We start from the raw sequence: 19,657 nt of genomic DNA on the forward strand, positions 1-19,657 counted from the left end.
AGGAACTGACAGTCTAGAACATTGGTTCTCAAAGCGAGGTTCTCAGACTGGCAACATCAGCATCATTTGGGAACTTATTAGAAATGCAGATTCTCTGGCCCCACTCAGACCTTCCGAATCAGAAACTCTGTGTGGAAACAAGCAATCAGCAAACCTCCAGGTGATTCTGATACTTAAGATTGGTTTAGAGCAGGAGTCAGACAAATTAGCAAGGAATCCAAAGCAATAGGGAATTTAATAGTAAAACCCTTTTTAAAATATTCATTTATTTTTTTCCTTTTTCAAAATACTCAAGAACAACTTAATTTTGAACTTACCTTAAATATTGAAATTACAATTTTTAAATGAGGGGTATGTTCTTATATAGAAGAAGCTGGACATTGAGATATGTATGTGATTTCCAATTTTATAAATAAAAATGCAGTCTTTTTTGCATGAATATAAAGTTTTTTTTATTACGTTTTTCAAGTAGCCAACCACATTTTTGGTTATCTTAATAATCCTTTTTACTGATCTGGTTATGATATAAAACTTTTTTTTTTTTTTTGACAAATACTATGGTTGAAATTCTTAGATGTAAAACATAAAGAAAAATTGTAATTTTATATTGTTTTTGATCAGTTGCTTTTTTTCCTTTCCTAGGGCGTCAGCTTCTAATAAAAGCTGTCAACAGAGTTTGGACTGAATTGATACATAGTAAGAAACAAGCCTTGGAGGAGCTTTTCAAAGTCACTCTACCTGTGAATGAAAGGGGCCATGTGGACATAGCTATAGCAAGGCCGCTCATTGAAGAAGCTGGTTTGAAGTGCTGGCAGAATCATTTGGGTAAGAAAGTCTACAGACATTATGTGACCAAGAGATTTGTACATGGCTGTTGTTTATGGGTGCACTTTAGAAATGTAATTAAAACTTTCCCAAAAGGCTACTTTTATTTTACAGCAGTAGAAATAAAAATCAATACAGTATAACTCATTCTGGAATGGTCATGCTGAGATTTGATCTCACATTTTTTTAAGAAAAAAGACGTGTTGTACATCAGGCATCTTCGAGTTTGGAAAATAACACACTGCTCCCAGCTTCAGTATGGTCACCTTCTTGGCTACAAATCTGTGATTCCCTATCAATAATTCTGAAGTTCAAAAAGCCCTGAAAACCTAAGGTTTTTTCATTAATTTGATCCCAAACTTCACTTGGTAGCAAAACCTAACCTAAATTTATCCTTCTTGGTATGAATATCCATACATTTGCTGCTGAAATAATAATGTGTCAAATTATGGTTTATCACCGTGGACCCTGTGGTAGTATTTTAATATGTAGTGTATGTACCATATCACCTTTTAAAATTCAAAACATTCTAAATTCCAAAGTCTATCCAACACTAAAGATTTTAGATAGGGGATTATGAATTGTTATTAATACCAAAGAATTGATTTCATTAAAGTAAATTTGCATAATCTTATAAGTTCAGCCAATATGATCATTGTCAAGCAGCTATCCTTCTACAAGATCACCAATAAGTAAATGTGAAATATCTAAGAGAATATCTGTGTCTGTAGAGTAAGCTGCTTTTAGTAACTACAGAATTATATTTTGTCACCATGACGCGAAAGTGTTAAAAGTAAGACTAACAGATACACAGAGAAATTGTTAAATAATCTAATTTTAATCTCACAGCCCATGAAAAGAAATGTATAAGTCGAGGAGAAGCTTTAGTGCCTGCCACTCAGTCCAAGTTGTCCCGCGTCAGCAGTGGCTTTGGTCTTTCCAAGTTAACAGGATCAAGAAGAAATCGAAAGGAAAGTGGTCTTAATAAACACAGTCTCTCCACCCAGGTACATTGTCTAGTTTCTCTGATGATATTCTTAGAAATTTACATTTCAAAGTTTAGTTGTAGTATTACATATAGTATACTTAACATGTACAAGCATATGATTTGAAATGGAACTTTTCTTCATTTAGAAAGATAGAAATAACCCAGATTATGGGAACTGCTTCCATTTTATTACGCTAAAATTGCTTTATGAATGTTTTGTATTTACATCCATTTCATAGCTGGACATAAGATGAGATTCAGATATCGATATCTGATTCGATAATTTTTCCAAACTTTCAATAATTTGGTTATTGATAATTATATAAATTTAAAAGCAATAGCAGAACAAAATGGCTTTAAAAAAAAATGATCTTATTGTATATACCTGTGGTTGATTTTTTTTTCAATTTATCTATCTCCAGTATTAATTTCTTCCTCATCATACTTCCTTTGCCATCCCAGCCAGAATCTTAGTGGCAGCTGGGAAGAGTGTCTTGAAAGAAACAGTGTATCAGCCATTCTGTGTGTCAGGTTGAGTTCTCCAGGAAGCACACCCTGAGATGGAGTTTAGTGTGCAGGATGTTTCTTAGGAGTGGCCTCGTAGTCAATACTTATAGAAGAAAGAAGCAGGGTAGGTCACAGGGAAATGTCAGGCTACAGCGCAGATCCAGCAACAGACTTAGTTGACCTAAGTGGAGCTTTGGGGCCAAAATGACCTATGAGAATCGACCAATACTGAGCTGAAACGGCAGAGCCTGCTTACCCCAAAATCAGCCAGCCATTGCATGTGGAGTGTTCCAACAGCTGTCTGCACCTGAGGTGGTCACTGAAGGTACTGACAGTATTCCCAGAAGCTGGGCAGCAAGCCCTTCCTTGAAGGGGCATTGAGGTGGAGATTGGGGGCAGTTTCTGTGTTCGGCACACAAGCTTCCATTAGTTTCATCAGTTAATTAATCTTTCAGAGTTTTTTGTGTTTATTTGTAGTGGTGCTTTTAAGAGAATTTTAACTAATTGTTCAGCATTAATTTCAAGGCTAGTTAACTCATTTTCTCCAGGAAATCCAGGACATATTAAGCTTCTTTTTCCATCCATTGCTAGGAGATTTCTCAGTGGATGTTTACACATATTGCTGTTGTTCGTGACTTGGTAGACACACAATATAAGGAACATCAGGAGGTAAGAATTCATAATCACAATAGTGGTTCTTTTGCATTCCATGAGTGAGAAAGGACTCTGTTTCTCCTGATACCTTCCTACCTATTTTAAGGATAAGTTGCTGAACTGCATTCATCATCAGATGATGATTTTAATTATCCCTGCCAACAGCCACTTTAGCTATTGGTTTTATGATAGAAAAATTTGACTTTCCTATGGGCCACCTGTATTTTAAAAAGCAACAAATTGGAAATCACAGCTGAATTTTATTGACATTCAATACTGACATGCTGCACTCTTTGTTCCTAATAAAAATTAAAATATAATACAGATCACTGTCTCTCAGACTTATCAAGGAAATTGTGAAAATATGCATCAAAGTCTCTGAGAAGTCTCTTAAAATTCTAAATAAGTAAAAAATTAAAAATAAGATTGTTTTTTATTACTGGTACTTGGTGATTGTGTCAGTAAAATGAAAAGTGAAAAACTTCTTGATGAATTCATTGTTACTCGACAACTTATCCTAAATATTTTATTTCTAACTATTTAAAAGATCTGTTGAAGATTTCTGAATGGTAAACTGATATTTTATAGGCATAACATTAGATTAGTTATTGTAGGGAATTCCACTGCCCTCCACCCCAGGAACACATAAGTATTACTATATCATGTAATTTCATGATTATTCATTCAGTAATTTTACTGTTAGTTGCAGAAAGAGATCTTTATTTCGATTTAATGCTGTATATTTATGTTCCATAAGTCATTAGAGAAGTTAGTCATACTCATCCACTGTTAACACTTTTTATATGAATGTCAAGTTCTCTATCAGAGCTGCATGTTTATATTCTTTCCTAAAATCTTTGCAAATGTTACAAAGCTTATCAGTAATCTAGTGTGTTGGCACTATTTCTTGATCTGATTTTCTAGACTTTGTCCTGTTTATGTTCTTGTAGCTGTTTCACAATTTGTGGATGGGAGAGGGATTCATCCTTAAATTACCATGTTTATTTAACAATTCACACAGGAAAACATATCAGTATGTTTTCATTAGAGATATTACCATCTTTCCTGTGCACTAGTAACACAATTCATTCAACTTTCTGTCCAGCTATATGCATACTCTACCCTATATATGTCTGTCATTTATGTTATGGTAAAATAATCACCTTGCATCACCACAAAATCTCCACCTTCTCACAAAGTTGGTAACTTACTTTAACCATAAATAAGTGTGATTTTACTTTTATAATATTGACCGAAATGATAAAGATTTGTTTTCTTTTCAGATATTAACTTGGTTTTAAGTTATTTTTAGACTTTTAATTGCTATTCCTGCTTTTGCTTGAAAACTCAACTTGGACTCCTTAACCCTAGCGTCAGCAAAATGCCTTGAAGTACGTGACAGAAGAGTGGTGCCAAATCGAATACGAACTGTTGCGGGAGCGAGGGTTGTGGGGTCCTCCCATCGGTTCCCATCTAGACAAGTGGATGTTGGAGATGACAGAAGGGCCTTGCAGAATGAGGAAGAAAATGGTGCGAAATGACATGTTTTATAACCATTACCCTTATGTGCCAGAAACAGAACAAGAGACAAATGTGGCGGTGAGTATGCGGAATTCAATGGCTCTTTGAAGTTTTTTATTTTAAATTTTTTGTAAGCATTTTTCCTTATTAGGTCAGTTACCTAAAACATCTAATTTTGAAAATTCCATATACTATGTTAATCCTGTAAGGGCAAAGGTGGTGGAATGAAAAGATGCAGCAGTAGAACAGGGAGACATCTTAGTAAAGCGGGTTAGACAGCAGGCTCTGGAGCCGGACCCCTAAATATAAAAACCTGCCTGTGCCAGTTTGCTGACTGGGTGACCTGGTACAGGTCATTAAACCTCTTTAGGTTTCTGTTTCTTTATGTCTAAAATGAAGAAAATAATAGTTCCATCTCAAAAGCTGTTGGGAAGATTGAGTTGGTTAAAATTAGTGAAGTACTTAGAATCGTGTGTGGCACAAAATTAGCGCTATGTGAGTAGAGTGTTAAATAAATTAAATATTGGCACTAAACAGTCTTCTTTGAAGAAATATAAAGAACAGCTGAAGAATAGCCTGAACATGCAGATCTTTCCATTTATGTTTAGGAGCTTCATCACCGACTCCAGGCATTTAAAACAAACATTTGCCTCTAAATTCCTTTTTTATTCAGACAAATTACCCTTGCCAAAACCTTCATTCATGATTTTGCAGAAGACCAAAAAAATTTTGTCTAAGCTGATAATGGTCTAGGAATCTTGTGTTTAAGTCTTAGAGAATAAGAGTCTTTCCCAAGAAAGTCACTACAGATTTAAGAAGAGAAAACGAAGGAGTATAAAATTCACTGAATTTAATTTTGAAAATCCTCATAGCATTTCTAAATAGTAATTCAACTCTTCAGTGTCCAGAAATAATCCTTTGCCTCCAAAATGAGTGTTTTCCTTCTTAGAAATTCAGTTTTGTCATGGAATCACATCTCCGGGACTTGAAAAGGTATCTCACAGATAATCTTATCCAATCTCCAAATCATTTCAGTGTGTAATCAATTGTGAAAACATTATTTGTGAATTATTTTACTATTTTTGTGCCTTGTCTTCAAAATGCTGTGTGTTTTTTAGACTTGCAGCACATCTCAGTTCAGATTAGCCACATTTCATGGGCTCAGTAGCCATTTGGATGGTGGCTACTATAACAGGTGGGGCAACTCTAGAGAACTCCTGACTTTTAGACCAGTGTTTCATGATTTTTTTAAAGAAAAATCTATACCCCTTTTTGATAAACATAAAATTCTCATGCCTTCCTTTAATGTCACTTGAAAGAAAAAAAAGATATTATGACTTTTCAAAAAGATAGTCTGGAAAACCATACTGTAAGATTCTCTCCCTCCCCAAGGATCTCACTGCTCTATGCTTAATTAACCCCTGGACAGAACAGTTACTGTTTCTCAAAGGAATGTATTCTGTATTTTGTTTCACCCTACTTTTTAGCTGCCTCTAAAATAAATCTAGTGTAACTCCGATATCCAGTTAGAAAGTCATCACTACAAAGAATCATCCACTGAAGAACATATTGGGTTTGTTCTTTTGGGGTATTTGGTTAGTGGGATTTTAGACTCTCAGAGTTAAGTCCAGCCACTTGCCCAATATAGAAGTTTTATTATATTTTATTAAAAACTTCATTTCAAAACTCTTCATGGTTTAAGTACTTTCACATTCTTGATTTTATATTTGATTCTCCCAACAATTGAAGAAAGTAAGATTTATAAGGGAGACTTGAAATATGGGTCATCTGGTAAGGAGTTCAGATCATAGAATGTGAAGCAACTTGCATTATTCCAGTGCCTCATTTTTTTTTCCTCTGCCAAAACCCTGGCTCCATTTATTTTGTACTTATTGATTCCACCTCTGTCCTGGTGATATTTAGAATGTAGGTTGTAGACTTGCTAGTATATAGTTATTTTTCCAGATAGCTCCCTAAAGTTTGCTGTTCTCAAAGCTATTCAGTTCTGTCAAGAATACCAGACTTGGTACAGCTGTAAAGTAAAATACTATAATTTCTACTACTAGCATATTATGTAAGAAAATTAATCCACCCATATTTATGTAGCCTTTTACTAGCACCTACTTCTGTCAGAGCAAACCATCAATACAGTCTCTAACTTATAATCATCTTCCTCAAATTAAATAATTAATTTAATCCTGTAGCAAGCGATTTGATAAAATATTTCTTACTGAGTCAACACTCATTTAAATTAAATCCATCAAGAATACTGAAATATAAGTATGTTTTCAACTGTGTGACCAACTCACCATTTTTATTTAACTGAATATATACTTTTTGAGTTATATAACCATAATATTTATCTTAATTATTTCTTTCTTTATGTCATTTGTTTTACAGAAGTATATTTAAATTTCTATATCAGATAAAAACAAAATAACCTATTGAGAGTTCACAGTTACAACTTTAATATCATTAGCATTTTACCTAAGCAAAGGGATTCACCAGCCTGTGAAATCTAAACAGACACTCTCAGAAATAAGTATATACTATATGGAACTTAGTTTTTAACCAAATGGGTTATATATTAGGAAATACAGGGCAGTCAAGAAATGCTGGAGGATACGTTTACAAAATAGCAAAAAGCGGCTGGATAGGGGAGATGATTACAGAATGTGGAATTCGTGCTGCTTAGTTCATGCACAAGTCAAGGTTAATCTTCTACGGTGAAATTTTCTAAATGGATAATTATTTTGGTTTTGCTTGTTCAAAATCTTTTGTAAATTTGAAATGCCATTAAATATCCACTTTTACGGAATATACAATCCGGCTATGTTGACAGCAGAGAAATTCCCAAAACTAGAAGCAGCTGCTATCCCACTGACTTCTATCATGAAATCAGAAGAGTGGATACTCACAAAGTACAGTGAGCTCAGTGCTCTGCAAAGTGTATGTGCAGTTTCATTTACATCTCATAACAGCCCTCTGAAGTAGAGTCAATAGAATTATCCACATTTTACAGATGAGGAATAGAAACCTAGAAAAGTTATGACACTTCTAGGTCACAGCTACTAAGTAGTAGAGTAATATGTAATGAGTATAAACTGACAGTGTTCAGAAATTAAATCATTTTTGAAAAAGAAAAATACTTGATGTTTTGTGAAATGTGTAGGCAGTAAATTTCTTCCAGAAACCATACATTAGGTTTTTGTCTTTCTAAGGCTAACAGAGTACTTAGAATTCAGTAAAAGTTGAGTGAATGGACTACCAGCATTCTCTCTTCCTAAATTGTAGATTTTATCCATTGCTTCCTGTTTAACATTCTATAGAATTTTCCTAATTCCGAATTTTTTTCACTAAAAAGGCCTAGAGCCAGATTTTATGTGGCCTGAAGTTTATAAAACTTGGGGGGAGGACTCTATAAGGAAAATAATAAAAAATTATGAATACAATCTTCCAGGACTTTGAAAGGAGCTCATGGGAAGTGAGGGCTCTTGAAGTTTAAACTTTATTAACTTCCTGGTAAATCTACCTCCATTCTAAACTATATTAAATATCCGCTCCCAGAGGTGGAGCTCAATCACTTCTTCCCTTTCAGCTCTCATAAATGTGTTTCCCTCCTTGCATACATCTTTATAAAATTTGGTCAATACTTTTTGCATCTATCAGGTATGTGCCAACCTAAAAATTGCTTTCGAAGCCTCTTGATAGGTAAGCAGGCTGTACCCGGAGCAAGGGCAAATGGTCTGATCACTTGCCTTATTTATTAAGAATAATTATTGTTTCTAAGTAACAGTTACTTAAATAGTTCTGTTGCTTAAGCTGAAAGAATGCAGTGGTGATTAAAAGTTATTTTCTTGTTTTAAAATCTTCTAGAATTTTAAAATGAATTCTAGAATTTCTAGAATGTGTTAGAAATGAATCAGGTAATTTTTCTTAGTTATTAAAGTTTTATTTCTTAAACCTTGATAATAATACATACGTATAAAAAATAACTTGCCTATTCTAAATTTTGAATTTTATTTCTTGATTTTTAAATTGGGTGTTTGCTTATAGAATTTTAGTTTCTCAACTAAAATTATTTTAATAAAAGCAACAGTAATAAAATTATGTCCTGAGAAAATTTGGTACCTGCAGAAAATTTTGCATTTCACAGGAAGATAATTTATCCTCTCTGCATAGGGACTTTCCTTGGAGAGTAATTTTCATAATTGAAACAGCTAAACTAAATTGCACTGTTATTCTGTATTTTAAGTTGTAATATCAGTTAGAGATATTGTTAAAAGATAAGCCTGGGATATGATGAAAATACAAAATCTGATTGTTTTTAAAGCAGTTGTCTCATCACCCTGAATCTTATGGAATAAGAATAAAATAAGATTACGTATTTTGCTATTTAAAATAAAACATATTAAAAAGGTAACAGCAAATTTTAATTCTGTAATCCCCTTATTTTCACAGAATAATAGTCTCAAACAAAATTTACTATTCTTTGCAAATATCATTGGGGTAAAAACCTCAAGTGTCTACCTGTTAACATTGGGCTGCTTGAGCAGAAGGGTAAACAACTTTACAGGAAGGTTCCTTTTCTAATTAAGGGAGTCTCTTGTGGCTGCCTCCACATATATTTTTACATAATATGTTGATGTTACAGGACTCATAGAAACTAAGCAACTCATTCAGGAAATTCCATAGCCAGCATTTTAGAAAAAATGGAAGTAAAGAAACTAAATTATTTTCTAGAAATTTTGACTTTGAAAAATAAGGATTTTTTATATGAACATAATTATAACAATTAAAAATTTAAATAAAAGAGAGCTATGGTAATACTGAAATTATTGGTATTACATATATTTTAACTATTGAATTCTGTGTCTCTGGTAAAATAAGAACCTCAGTTTAGTGGATTAATGAGGAAATATGTAGTAAACCAGAGCACCATACTATATGCCAAAGAAAATACAAATGTATACTTCTGCACACAATTGGGCTGGGGGTGTATAGTGGACGTCAGACTTGGGTTTGACAATAGTAATTGGTCTGTTTTGATATGTTGGTTTATCTCCATCCAGCATTGTCTTGTTTTTTAATGAATTTCAAAGTGAGTTGCAGAATCAGTACGCTTCTTCCCTAAACACTTACAAATGAATATCAATAGATTTCAATTCTTTGTTTATAATTCTTTTTTGATATAAATTTTCCTTACACCGAAACATACAACTTAAGTGTACCATTCAATGAGTTTTAACAAATGTGTAATATACATTCGTGTAACCCAAACTCTTATCAAGATAGAGAACATGCATGTATATTTTAAAGATTGTTCAATACAAGGTATACTTTTAAAAGTTTGCTGTGTAAAAGAAAAATTTACTAGAACCATGTGAAGTATTTGAAAGTATTCCCTGTACCTCATTGTTTGTTTTGCCTAAGTGAAAACATTTTGCCTGCTCATGTTTACTGTATGGAAAGATACTAGAAGTCATCTCCAGATATAAACCTTGAAAAGAAAGAAAAATTAGAAGTAGTTCTTGGATGCATTTTGTATGTCTATAGCTATCTGTGTGTTTACCTGCATAAGCCATACACTACAGTGCAACAGAAATTTCTCCTTGTTAATCGAGATTTTGTTCTGAGAATAAAGTGTAAAGCAACCACCTAATTCTTTAAAAAGTACTCTTTGTGAAAACTTTTGTTTTGGAGGCTGGTGATCCAATTTGCCTTATACTTTCAGCTTTTCTGGAGTTACAGCTCCGTAGGTAGTAAAGGAAGTGTAGGGCCTTAGACTTTAATGGGAGATTTTTTGTTTGTTTGTTTGTTTATTTATTTACTTACTAACAAGCACATAGTGATTTCTGTGGTGTGGGGCATTGTAGATAATCATTTAAACCAGTTGCTCCTGTTACGAAACATATCTGGGGGATAAGCACAGAGAAAGGTAGGTGGAAGATTATAGCTAGCATATTAGGTTCTGTTATCCAGTATTTTCCTTTGAAGCCATATAAAGAGTTGCTTGTAAATCATCCATGACAGTAGCAGCCTGTGCTGAAGTTGTGTCTGTGATTTTTAAGTTTATCCTGTTAGTAGCCTTGAGAATTTTAGTGTATTTAAATTTTACTTTAGAATGACTTTGATAATTGAGAAAATAATCACAAGATAACTGATTATTTCAAACAGCTTAGAATAGCGTGTTAATCTTCTTTGAGTACATCTTCTGTACTCCTTACAATCCTCAAGAAAATTTTATTTTTGTGTTGTTCTTTGTTTTTTTTTCCTGATGTGTTTATACTTAATACCCTGTTTTCAGTCTGAGATCCCAAGTAAACAGCCTGAGACACCCGATGATATCATTCCTCAAAAGGTAAAACACAAGTTACTATAAAAGAATGCAAAATACTTGCAGTTTTTTTTAAGTGCATGGTAGACTAGACTAACTTAAAAGATTGACTTTCAATTTGCTCTTTCTGTAAGTTTCTTAGAGTTAAAAAATTGGTTTCATTGATACTGAGAGCTCTTCAAGTCTTTCTCAGCTTTGCTCTAATTAGCTTTCTAGGGTCTGTATGCTGCTCACTAACAGGCAGAGTAGTTATTGCTCTCACCATAAAATGTGTATGGCTTCATGTGTAAACTAACAAGTTCTGACACACGTTAGTAATGGGCAGCCTGACACCTTCAAATTTTTTTTTTCAATTACTCATTTAATTTTTCTAAGTACTAAACTGTGTATTTTGAGAATGCAAGATATCCTCTTCTAAAATTATTTTTTCAATCAGAAGGAACTAACAAACTAAGAGTATATGATCACTTTTTAAAATTTAATTCAAATTTATTTTAATTTTTTAAAAAATGTATAATTGTCTTATTTTTCCATAAAGATTCTGTACATAACTCAGTAAAAAATGTAGTTCTTTAGAACACAGAAATATATCTCAAAATATTTAGAGAAGATGCTTATGTTTCCAAGTTTAAGTCTGTAGATGTTGTCCCACAAGTTCACTGTCTTGCCCATCACTAACTCTGCTTTCATCTTTTTGCAAATGAACAACTGAGTCGAAGATAATTGTTATACTTCATGTAGATGAATTGTTATAGTATAAAGTTTACTACCTTTGTTTCATTTCAAAAATATTGCAATATTCTTATTAGTTTGCTCATCTGATTGCTCTTTCCATAACTGTAATATTATTTTACATCACTTTAATACTCTCCTATGTTATGTAATATATTTCAGTTTCCATTTGCTGTGTATCGTTCCTCAGTTAGCTTGCAGCTCTCTTTATTTTCTAACTCTGTACCTGAAATTAAAAGTAGGGCAGTTGGTTTCAATTTGATATTTTTTTATCTCGAAATTGGTTCAATGTTTTAGTCTAAATATTCCAACCAGTTAGAAACTTCCACTTTAGTTGGAAATCATGTTTTTAGAAAAATTTCTTGCTTGAAATAAGCATTATTATAGACAGTGTATATTGACTACTTGCGTTTGAAGTGTAGGCCAATAGAATATTTTTAATTAGATACTCCTATAGGAAAGGAGAAGTAAAATAATATTTAGAAAGAGAACATTTTAAAGTATGTTTCAAATTCCATCTTTTTTTTAATTCTTAATACAAAGTCTGGGTCTAATTCTTATTGAGGAGCCTTTACACATATAAACTTTTCCCTCTGGCTTTACATTTCTGTAGGACTTCTTAGATCTTAATTTTTTTTTTTTTCACTGTATTATGGTTTGAAGGAAAAAAAGATTTAGGTCAATTGGAGAACCTGTTTATAAGATAATTATTAATCTGAAAAAGCAATGCTCTTGTATCATGCCAAAAAATTAAATCTTTTCTAATGTTTCTTTAATTACTTCTTCAAAATGGAGTTATATGTGTTCTTGATATACTCATTTAGTAAGTTTATGGGTCATATACTTCTACACAAGAAACAATGAAGATGTTTTAATTAGTGATACCAACTTGGAGTGGCAGGCCAACCAGACAGTGTCTTCTGGCCTGAAGCTGGTTGATTCCATGTTGGGTCAAGACTCTGAAGGGTTGAGCCATTTACAGAGTTCCAGTGAGACCTCAGAATATGGAAAAGAACAGGGCAGTTGTGGGTCTCTACCGCCAATTATCTGAAGTTAACACACATATGATTCCAACTGAATGGCTGGTTCTTCAAGCCTGACCTACTTAACTTCCCTCGTGCTCCTCACAGACTAGACACCTTCTTTGGAACTTAGTGGTCTGCAACACTGGGCTTTCTCTTCACTCTACTGTATGGAGAGGTTTTCTGATACATCAGTGAGGCCATACTGTACTAACGTGACACGTTATTTGACTAGAGATGGTTTATTTCTATTTCAGGAAGAACAAAACTGCTAATATTGTTGCTTTATATATGTATTTTAAACATCAATGGAAACTAAAACTAGAGAAACTTAACCCAAAAATCTGTGGGTTTACTGTGTATAAATACAGTCTATTAAAAATCTGTATAAAAAAGTAACACATAAAGTCTTGACATCATACTTTCCCTAAGGAAGCCTATATTTTAATTCTTGAAGATAATTATCTGAGTCTTTTTATTATTTCTTAGAAACCTGCTCGATACAGAAGAGCCGTAAGTTATGACAGTAAAGAATACTACATGCGACTAGCCTCTGGCAATCCAACCATTGTCCAAGATGCCATTGTCGAGAGTTCAGAAGGTGAAGAAAAAAAAAACCGGAGCATGGTGAAGACACTATTGCCAAGGTCAAAGGTCAGCCCTTCTCTTTGATTTTAGTCATTTTGGAGCCTTCCTGATATTTGAATTTATATAAAAATATGAGCAACTGTGAACAGTAAGGCCAGCCTTAAAGGTATATGTAAATATATTTGCCATCTCAGCCTTCCTAAGGATTGATATTTATTTTTGAGTTTGGCAGAATTCTCAGGGGCACCTAATGTTTTAAGTCCCTGATAACTAAATAAATACTTATAAAATTAAAGCCACTACTGAATGTGCCATTGCTACATGTTAGCCAACAGAAAGCAAAAATGGGCTTTCTTCCTGTGAGCTAAGACAGATTATTCCAAATCTATACTTTATGAATTTAGTAAAACATACATACTATGATGAATTGGACTAAAATAGCCATGCACTCTTTCATTCTGTACTTTTACACATGTGTGCCTCCTGCCTCCTTCCTACAGCTTCTTCATGATCTGGACCTTAAACCCTCCCCAGCCTCAAAGACATTGGTCAGATATCAAATCATCCTTTTCTGAAGCCTTTTCCGACTCCCCTGTACACCGAGAGCACTCTTGCTCTCCAGTTTCTCATAGCAATATCAGTGATTTGTCACTGCTTTATATTTTCCTAAATTATAAGTTTCTCAGAGGTAGAGACTATTTTTCTTCTCACTTTATAGCTTTTGGCACTTGCCTAGCACAGAATGGGGATTCAGTCAATATTGAATAAGTAAATCAATCCATTTTAACTTTTTTAAGCCTATGACTCACTGTAAATTCAAAAGTCTGACCATATTTTATAAGTAAAGCCCCAGAATGTAAATTAAGAACTGTAAATTAAAAATAAGCTATACATCTATTGATTAAAAAACAAATAGTATGTGACCATGTCAACAGAAAACACCATGATCCGTTTCTCCTATTATTATAATATTCTTATTCTCTCTCATGATGACTCTGACTCACTAAACATTCATACTTGATCTAACATTTTCATAGACTCTTTTAAACTTTAGTAGTTGAACAGAGTTCACAACCTTCTGATTATCTTGACATTGTACCAGAAAATTTATTGATATAGTTCTAAAACTGTATTTACTCGGTATAAGCCAAGATATAATTCACAGAGATAGTCAGATGACTTGTGTTTGGGTCATTGGCACTTAACTTCTCTTGGCCTTATTTTCTTAATCCCTAATCGAGCTAAAACCACTGCTGTAATATGCAAAGTGTTATGCTAGACATGGAGTTGGAGGTTTTGAGTCATCAAACTAAACATTTTGGAGCTATAAGCCTTTCCCCCTTGTGAATGTTCTCAGCAGGACTCGATCTCTCTTGCCTACTTATTATACTCTTTCATACATGAAGATAAGGTTCTTCCCAAGGCAAAGCAGAACCTCTGATAATTCGTGTTCAAAGGATAGGATTTCAACCTATGCTTTTCTAGCATTAAAAAAATTATTAGATGTAGGCAGTAAAATGTTTTCTTAATATGCAAATTAAATGACATGTCCTGTATTATAAAGAATTATGTTCTTTATGATATGATGATTTGATCAAATTTATTCATGTATGACCATACTGCTACTTGCGACATGAGTCTTGAAATAGTCCTTACAGGCCCTCCAACTAGGTGGGATCTCTTATAATTATGTTTATAACTTGCTGTCTTTATTCTTATTTCCTATAGTAATTGATCACTTATTCAAAGTCCCCTCAATGGCATTTGTCCATAAGCAACAGCATCTTTACCATTAATTATGTTAAACTGTTTATCATTATCATCTGATACTTAATTAAAATTTTCTATTAACCATAATGCTGTGCTTTTTTACATGAATTACCTCACTTTGTCCTCTAACAATCCTCTAAAATAGTATTTGTATCCCAGTTTTACAGATAACTGGAGTTCAGAGAGGGCAAGTAAGTATTCAAGGTACACAGCTGTTTAACTCCAGCGCCTGTGTTGTTAACCACCGAACTGTGCTGCCTCCCTGTACTTGCCAGAGTTTTCTCAAATTGGGAGTATGTAAGAGGGACTGCGTGAGACTAAACTGTTCCCCACATGGCTTCTGCAAGGTCACATAGCCCTCTTGGTTATTATCCTGTAGGTCTGGTTAAGCCTCCTTTAAAACGGTCTCGATCTGCGCCTGACGGGGGAGATGAGGAGAACCAGGAGCAGCTGCAAGACCAGATCGCTGAGGCCAGCTCTATAGAAGAGGAGGAGAAAACAGACAATGCCACCTTGCTGCGCCTGTTAGAGGAAGGAGAAAAGGTACTGTGCTTCTAAAAAGTAAGGATTGTATTTAAGTAACTTGTTTCCATTTTACAAGTCGAGTTGATAGGGTATTTACGTGATGGCAGAAGATAAATATTTTAGCCTCTGTAACAAAACACAGTATTAAGCAACCTTTGGATTTGGTACTCTAATTCCCTCATCTTCAGGATCTTTTGACCGATCTGAACACACTAAACAGCATAAAGTTTCAACAGATACAATATTAACGGTTGACACCTAGGTCACTGTCTTCCTCTATACTCTTTATTTGACTGCATTTCTTGCCATAATTCTCTATTGCAAACCTATCTACACAGCACATTCTGGCCTTTTTCTGCACTTCCATAATTCCAGTAACCACCTATAAGAAGCTTCATCCAGTCTGTACCATTACCCCAGCCTTGTATTTAACCCCTGCTCTCCTTCAGTCACAGAAGACTACCTTGGCTTCCTGTTTCTCTATCAATCTCCTATACCTTGCTTACATCTCCAGTCTCATTTTACTAACTCTGCCTTGTAGGCTGAACTCCCTTTAGCTTTATATGCCTTGCAGTTCACTCATGTATGATGTTATTTCTTTATTCTGTGCTTAATTCATTGTCTTCTCTTCCAAAATGGCCCTCTCTTCATCATTTGCATAACTTCTATCCTTATAACTCCTATTTGATACAGCCTCATTTATCTGAATATCTTTAATACTCAAATGTAGGAAGCTTTCCTTGAGCGTCTTGCCAGCTCAGGCTTGGTTAGATACCCCTCCTCTATGCTTTTGTAATGCCTTGTATGTATCACTCTATCATGTCATGATTATTTTTGTTTCTGTGTCTGTCTCCTCGAGATAGAGAGTTCCTGATAAGCAGGCACTGTTTCCCATTTCTATCCTATTGCTTTACACAGCTCCAATCATTTAATAGACACTCAGTAAACTTCACATGAAAGAGTTATTGATTGAGTAAAGAAAAGGATAAATGAATGAATGAATGAATTAATGTGTAGTGATAATCACCTTTTTAAAGGATGGTCTTTTTGCCTGTTATATTAAATCTTGATATAACCCTTAAAATCCTACCTACTAAGAAGTAGTAACCAGAAATTAGGATATAATTTTAAAAATTCTTTTCGAATGTGTGGCTTAATTAATTTTGAATAAAAATATTTTTTTAAATCCTGTAACTATGAAGTACATTACATCTAAAGGAAGCACAAGAGAGGCTTCTGGGGTCTAGGGAATGTTCTGTTTCTTGATCTTGGTTGCTGGTTGCATCATATTTAGCATTTGAAAATTCAAGCTCTGCATTTATGAAATAAACATTTTTCTGTATGTAATACTATAATAAAGTATTATAAATAAAATATTTTGCTTAAAAGTACAGTGTTTTTCTGTAACAGTCTACATTTTTTTTATTGAAATGGTTCAAATGTAGTGATGAAAATTGACTTACATTTGCATATTTTAGGAAACATTTTCTAATGCTGTCATTTTTTTAAACTTTTAATCTCATGACTACAGTTTTTGCTCTATTTGCTTTTAGTTTCAGTAGTACAGGAAGTGTATCAAGCTGACATTTATTTGACATTTGTTTGCCTCTGGTTTAGTTAATTTTTTTTTTCCCTTGACTCATGTTGAACTGGGTTTAAAGAAAGAATTTTTACTAAGAACAGATCTGCTCACTGGAAAGAAAACAAGACTTACATTGAGCGATTCGGCCATTCCTTCCTCCTATGAGGAAAATACAACTTCTGCCAAGTTTGGCTTTTTACAATGGCACAGCAAACAGTCTGTCAGGCAGGCAGGATCCAGGTGGGAGCAAACAGGGACAAATTCCCCAGTTCAGTTCCAAGAGTTGTTACGGAAAAAGAAGAAAGCGAGCTGTGTGGAAGAGAAGACAGCCAGCGATTTCTAACACGATTATGTACATTATCTTACTCTTACAACAGCCGGTGTATATTTAAAATTTACAAATGAAGACACTGAGGCCAGAGAAATTAGGAAACTTGGCTCAGTCTACAACCGAGTGACAGAACTTGGAATTCACTCAGAATTCTCAGGCTCTACAGACCTTTTTCAATCTGTATCATCTTGCTTCACAAAGGGCATAGTCCTAATTCTTTTACATATATGCCTCAGTTCCCTTTCCTGCCAAGTTTGTTGTGTCTGTCTCCCTCATTAATTAATTCGTTCATCACTTGCAGAACCTAGTACATATGTGCCTGGCACATAGTGAGAACTCAGTGAATATTGAGAGGGAGGGAGAAAGGAAGGGAGGAATGGATGGATAGATGATGGATGATGGATGGATGTGGATAGTTATGAGTAAATAGTTGTTTCCTTTCACTGAAGTAAACTGCAAATCAGACTGCAGTTTTAGCAGATCCTTTTTAATATGTTTAAACTCAAATTTAATATGCTTAGATCAGAAAACGCCATAACAGGGTAACATCCTGGTAAAATCCTGTTTGCCCATTAATTCCATGTTTTAAAACATTTTGCTTCAGTTATATCAACAAAGAAACTACCTCAATTAAAAAAAAAAAAACATCTGTGTTATTGAATGTTTATGGTTTTCTTTGTAGATCCAACACATGTACCGCTGTGCTCGAGTCCAGGGCCTAGATACCAGTGAAGGGCTGCTGCTTTTTGGTAAAGAGCATTTTTATGTGATTGATGGATTTACAATGACAGCAACCAGGGAAATAAGAGATATTGAAACCTTACCTCCAAAGTAAGTAAATGAATGAAGAGATACAAAGTACAACTATCTTTAGAAAACAATATGTTTTATAGCTTTATTTAACCCAAAAATTGTGTTTTAAATGATGTTATCACTCAGTTTATGTGTATTCTTCATTAAATATTCACAAGGGTGATTATTACTTAAAGATAATAAAGAAAAAATTTGCCTTATCAAAATGAAAAATAAAATTTATAGCTATTCATTAATAACATTAGAATCAAATTCCTCACATAATAATTTATATTTATAAACTCTTCTGAATTTGCGAATTGTCCTTTTTTTAAAATTCAATACAAACACAGTGCAGAGAAAATGCAGGTAGCTGCGCAGATGAAAGAGCATCATGTCCTCTAAGCATCCTGAAAGCAGTGTGTTTGAAGCACAGGCAGGAATCAGCCAACTTCTGTCCATCCTCCTTTTCTTCTGCCAGTGATGGACACGACAGTGGTAATGAAAAACCCAGGAGGCAGATAAAGCTAGAAGGAAGATAAAGAGCTTGAGGCTTAGAAAATCAATGTGCTCTTCTCTTCAACATTTTGAACACCTACACTGTTAAATGTAGACATGGTTTCTGCAGTTCATTCTTAGCAGACATTTCAAATAATTACTTTTAGCAACAATCAGGACCCCTTCCGTATAAAAATATTAAAAATTGTATTCGATGGCTACGTTGGTTTAAAGATGAATATATTCATATATTATATATTAAAACATTTTCTTCTGCCTAAAAGTTTAATTTTTTTTTTCTTTTGATTTTAAAAGAAAACATTGTCTTAGGCCCCTAAAAGTATTTGGGCCAAGTCACTGTGCCTGATAGAGAAGTCGGCCCTGATAGCAGTAACGGGATTTTTAAAATTAACTTCATCAAAGAGTGTTCCTTGTATGTTGAGTAGCTGACAAATTATTCTCTTAAACATGTTTTTTTGAACTGAATATTCTGATATAGTGTCCCCTGTTCCTATTGTGTTCAAAATAACAGCCTTCGTTGAACAGTGAATTTATGTCTTGCTGTGTTTTGTATATCTCCTTTCTGTTGGCTGCCTGTAGTATGCATGAGCCAATTATCCCTAGAGGAGCCAGACAAGGCCCCAGTCAACTGAAGAGAACATGCAGCATTTTTGCATATGAAGATATCAAGGAGGTACATAAAAGGAGGTATCTCCTACAGGTGGGTTGATTTTATAGCAATAAATGTTTTGTCATGTTCCTTTATTCAGAGGATGTATTGTTTTAAAACTGATACATGCCATGAAAATGCTCTATAGGATCTGCGTTATTCCTTATACTATTCCTTAGATTATACCTTAGATTATTTTTTAGATTTGGTTATATGATAGACACACTCATATCACATGGGTGCATAACTCTGTATCATACATCTCTTTTTTTAAACACATAAACTAAAACTTGAGTGATATCTTTGTCATCTATC

At 33.9% G+C, this 19,657-nt stretch overlaps 1 protein-coding gene across 1 annotated transcript in view; it reads left to right on the forward strand.

Annotated features, from left to right (window-relative positions):
* Nucleotides 1-19,657, forward strand: part of WDFY3 (WD repeat and FYVE domain containing 3) — a 202,428-nt gene that overhangs the window by 143,752 nt on the left and 39,019 nt on the right. Inside the window, 10 exon segments of the mRNA XM_015586089.2 lie at nucleotides 643-825; nucleotides 1,675-1,832; nucleotides 2,912-2,989; nucleotides 4,346-4,573; nucleotides 10,803-10,856; nucleotides 13,076-13,190; nucleotides 13,193-13,240; nucleotides 15,324-15,487; nucleotides 18,065-18,213; nucleotides 19,273-19,393. Of these exon segments, the coding sequence (XP_015441575.1) occupies nucleotides 643-825; nucleotides 1,675-1,832; nucleotides 2,912-2,989; nucleotides 4,346-4,573; nucleotides 10,803-10,856; nucleotides 13,076-13,190; nucleotides 13,193-13,240; nucleotides 15,324-15,487; nucleotides 18,065-18,213; nucleotides 19,273-19,393 (1,298 nt within the window).

This window comes from Pteropus alecto, unplaced genomic scaffold (genome assembly GCF_000325575.1).
Source record: "Pteropus alecto unplaced genomic scaffold, ASM32557v1 scaffold161, whole genome shotgun sequence".
Lineage (NCBI taxonomy): Eukaryota > Metazoa > Chordata > Mammalia > Chiroptera > Pteropodidae > Pteropus > Pteropus alecto.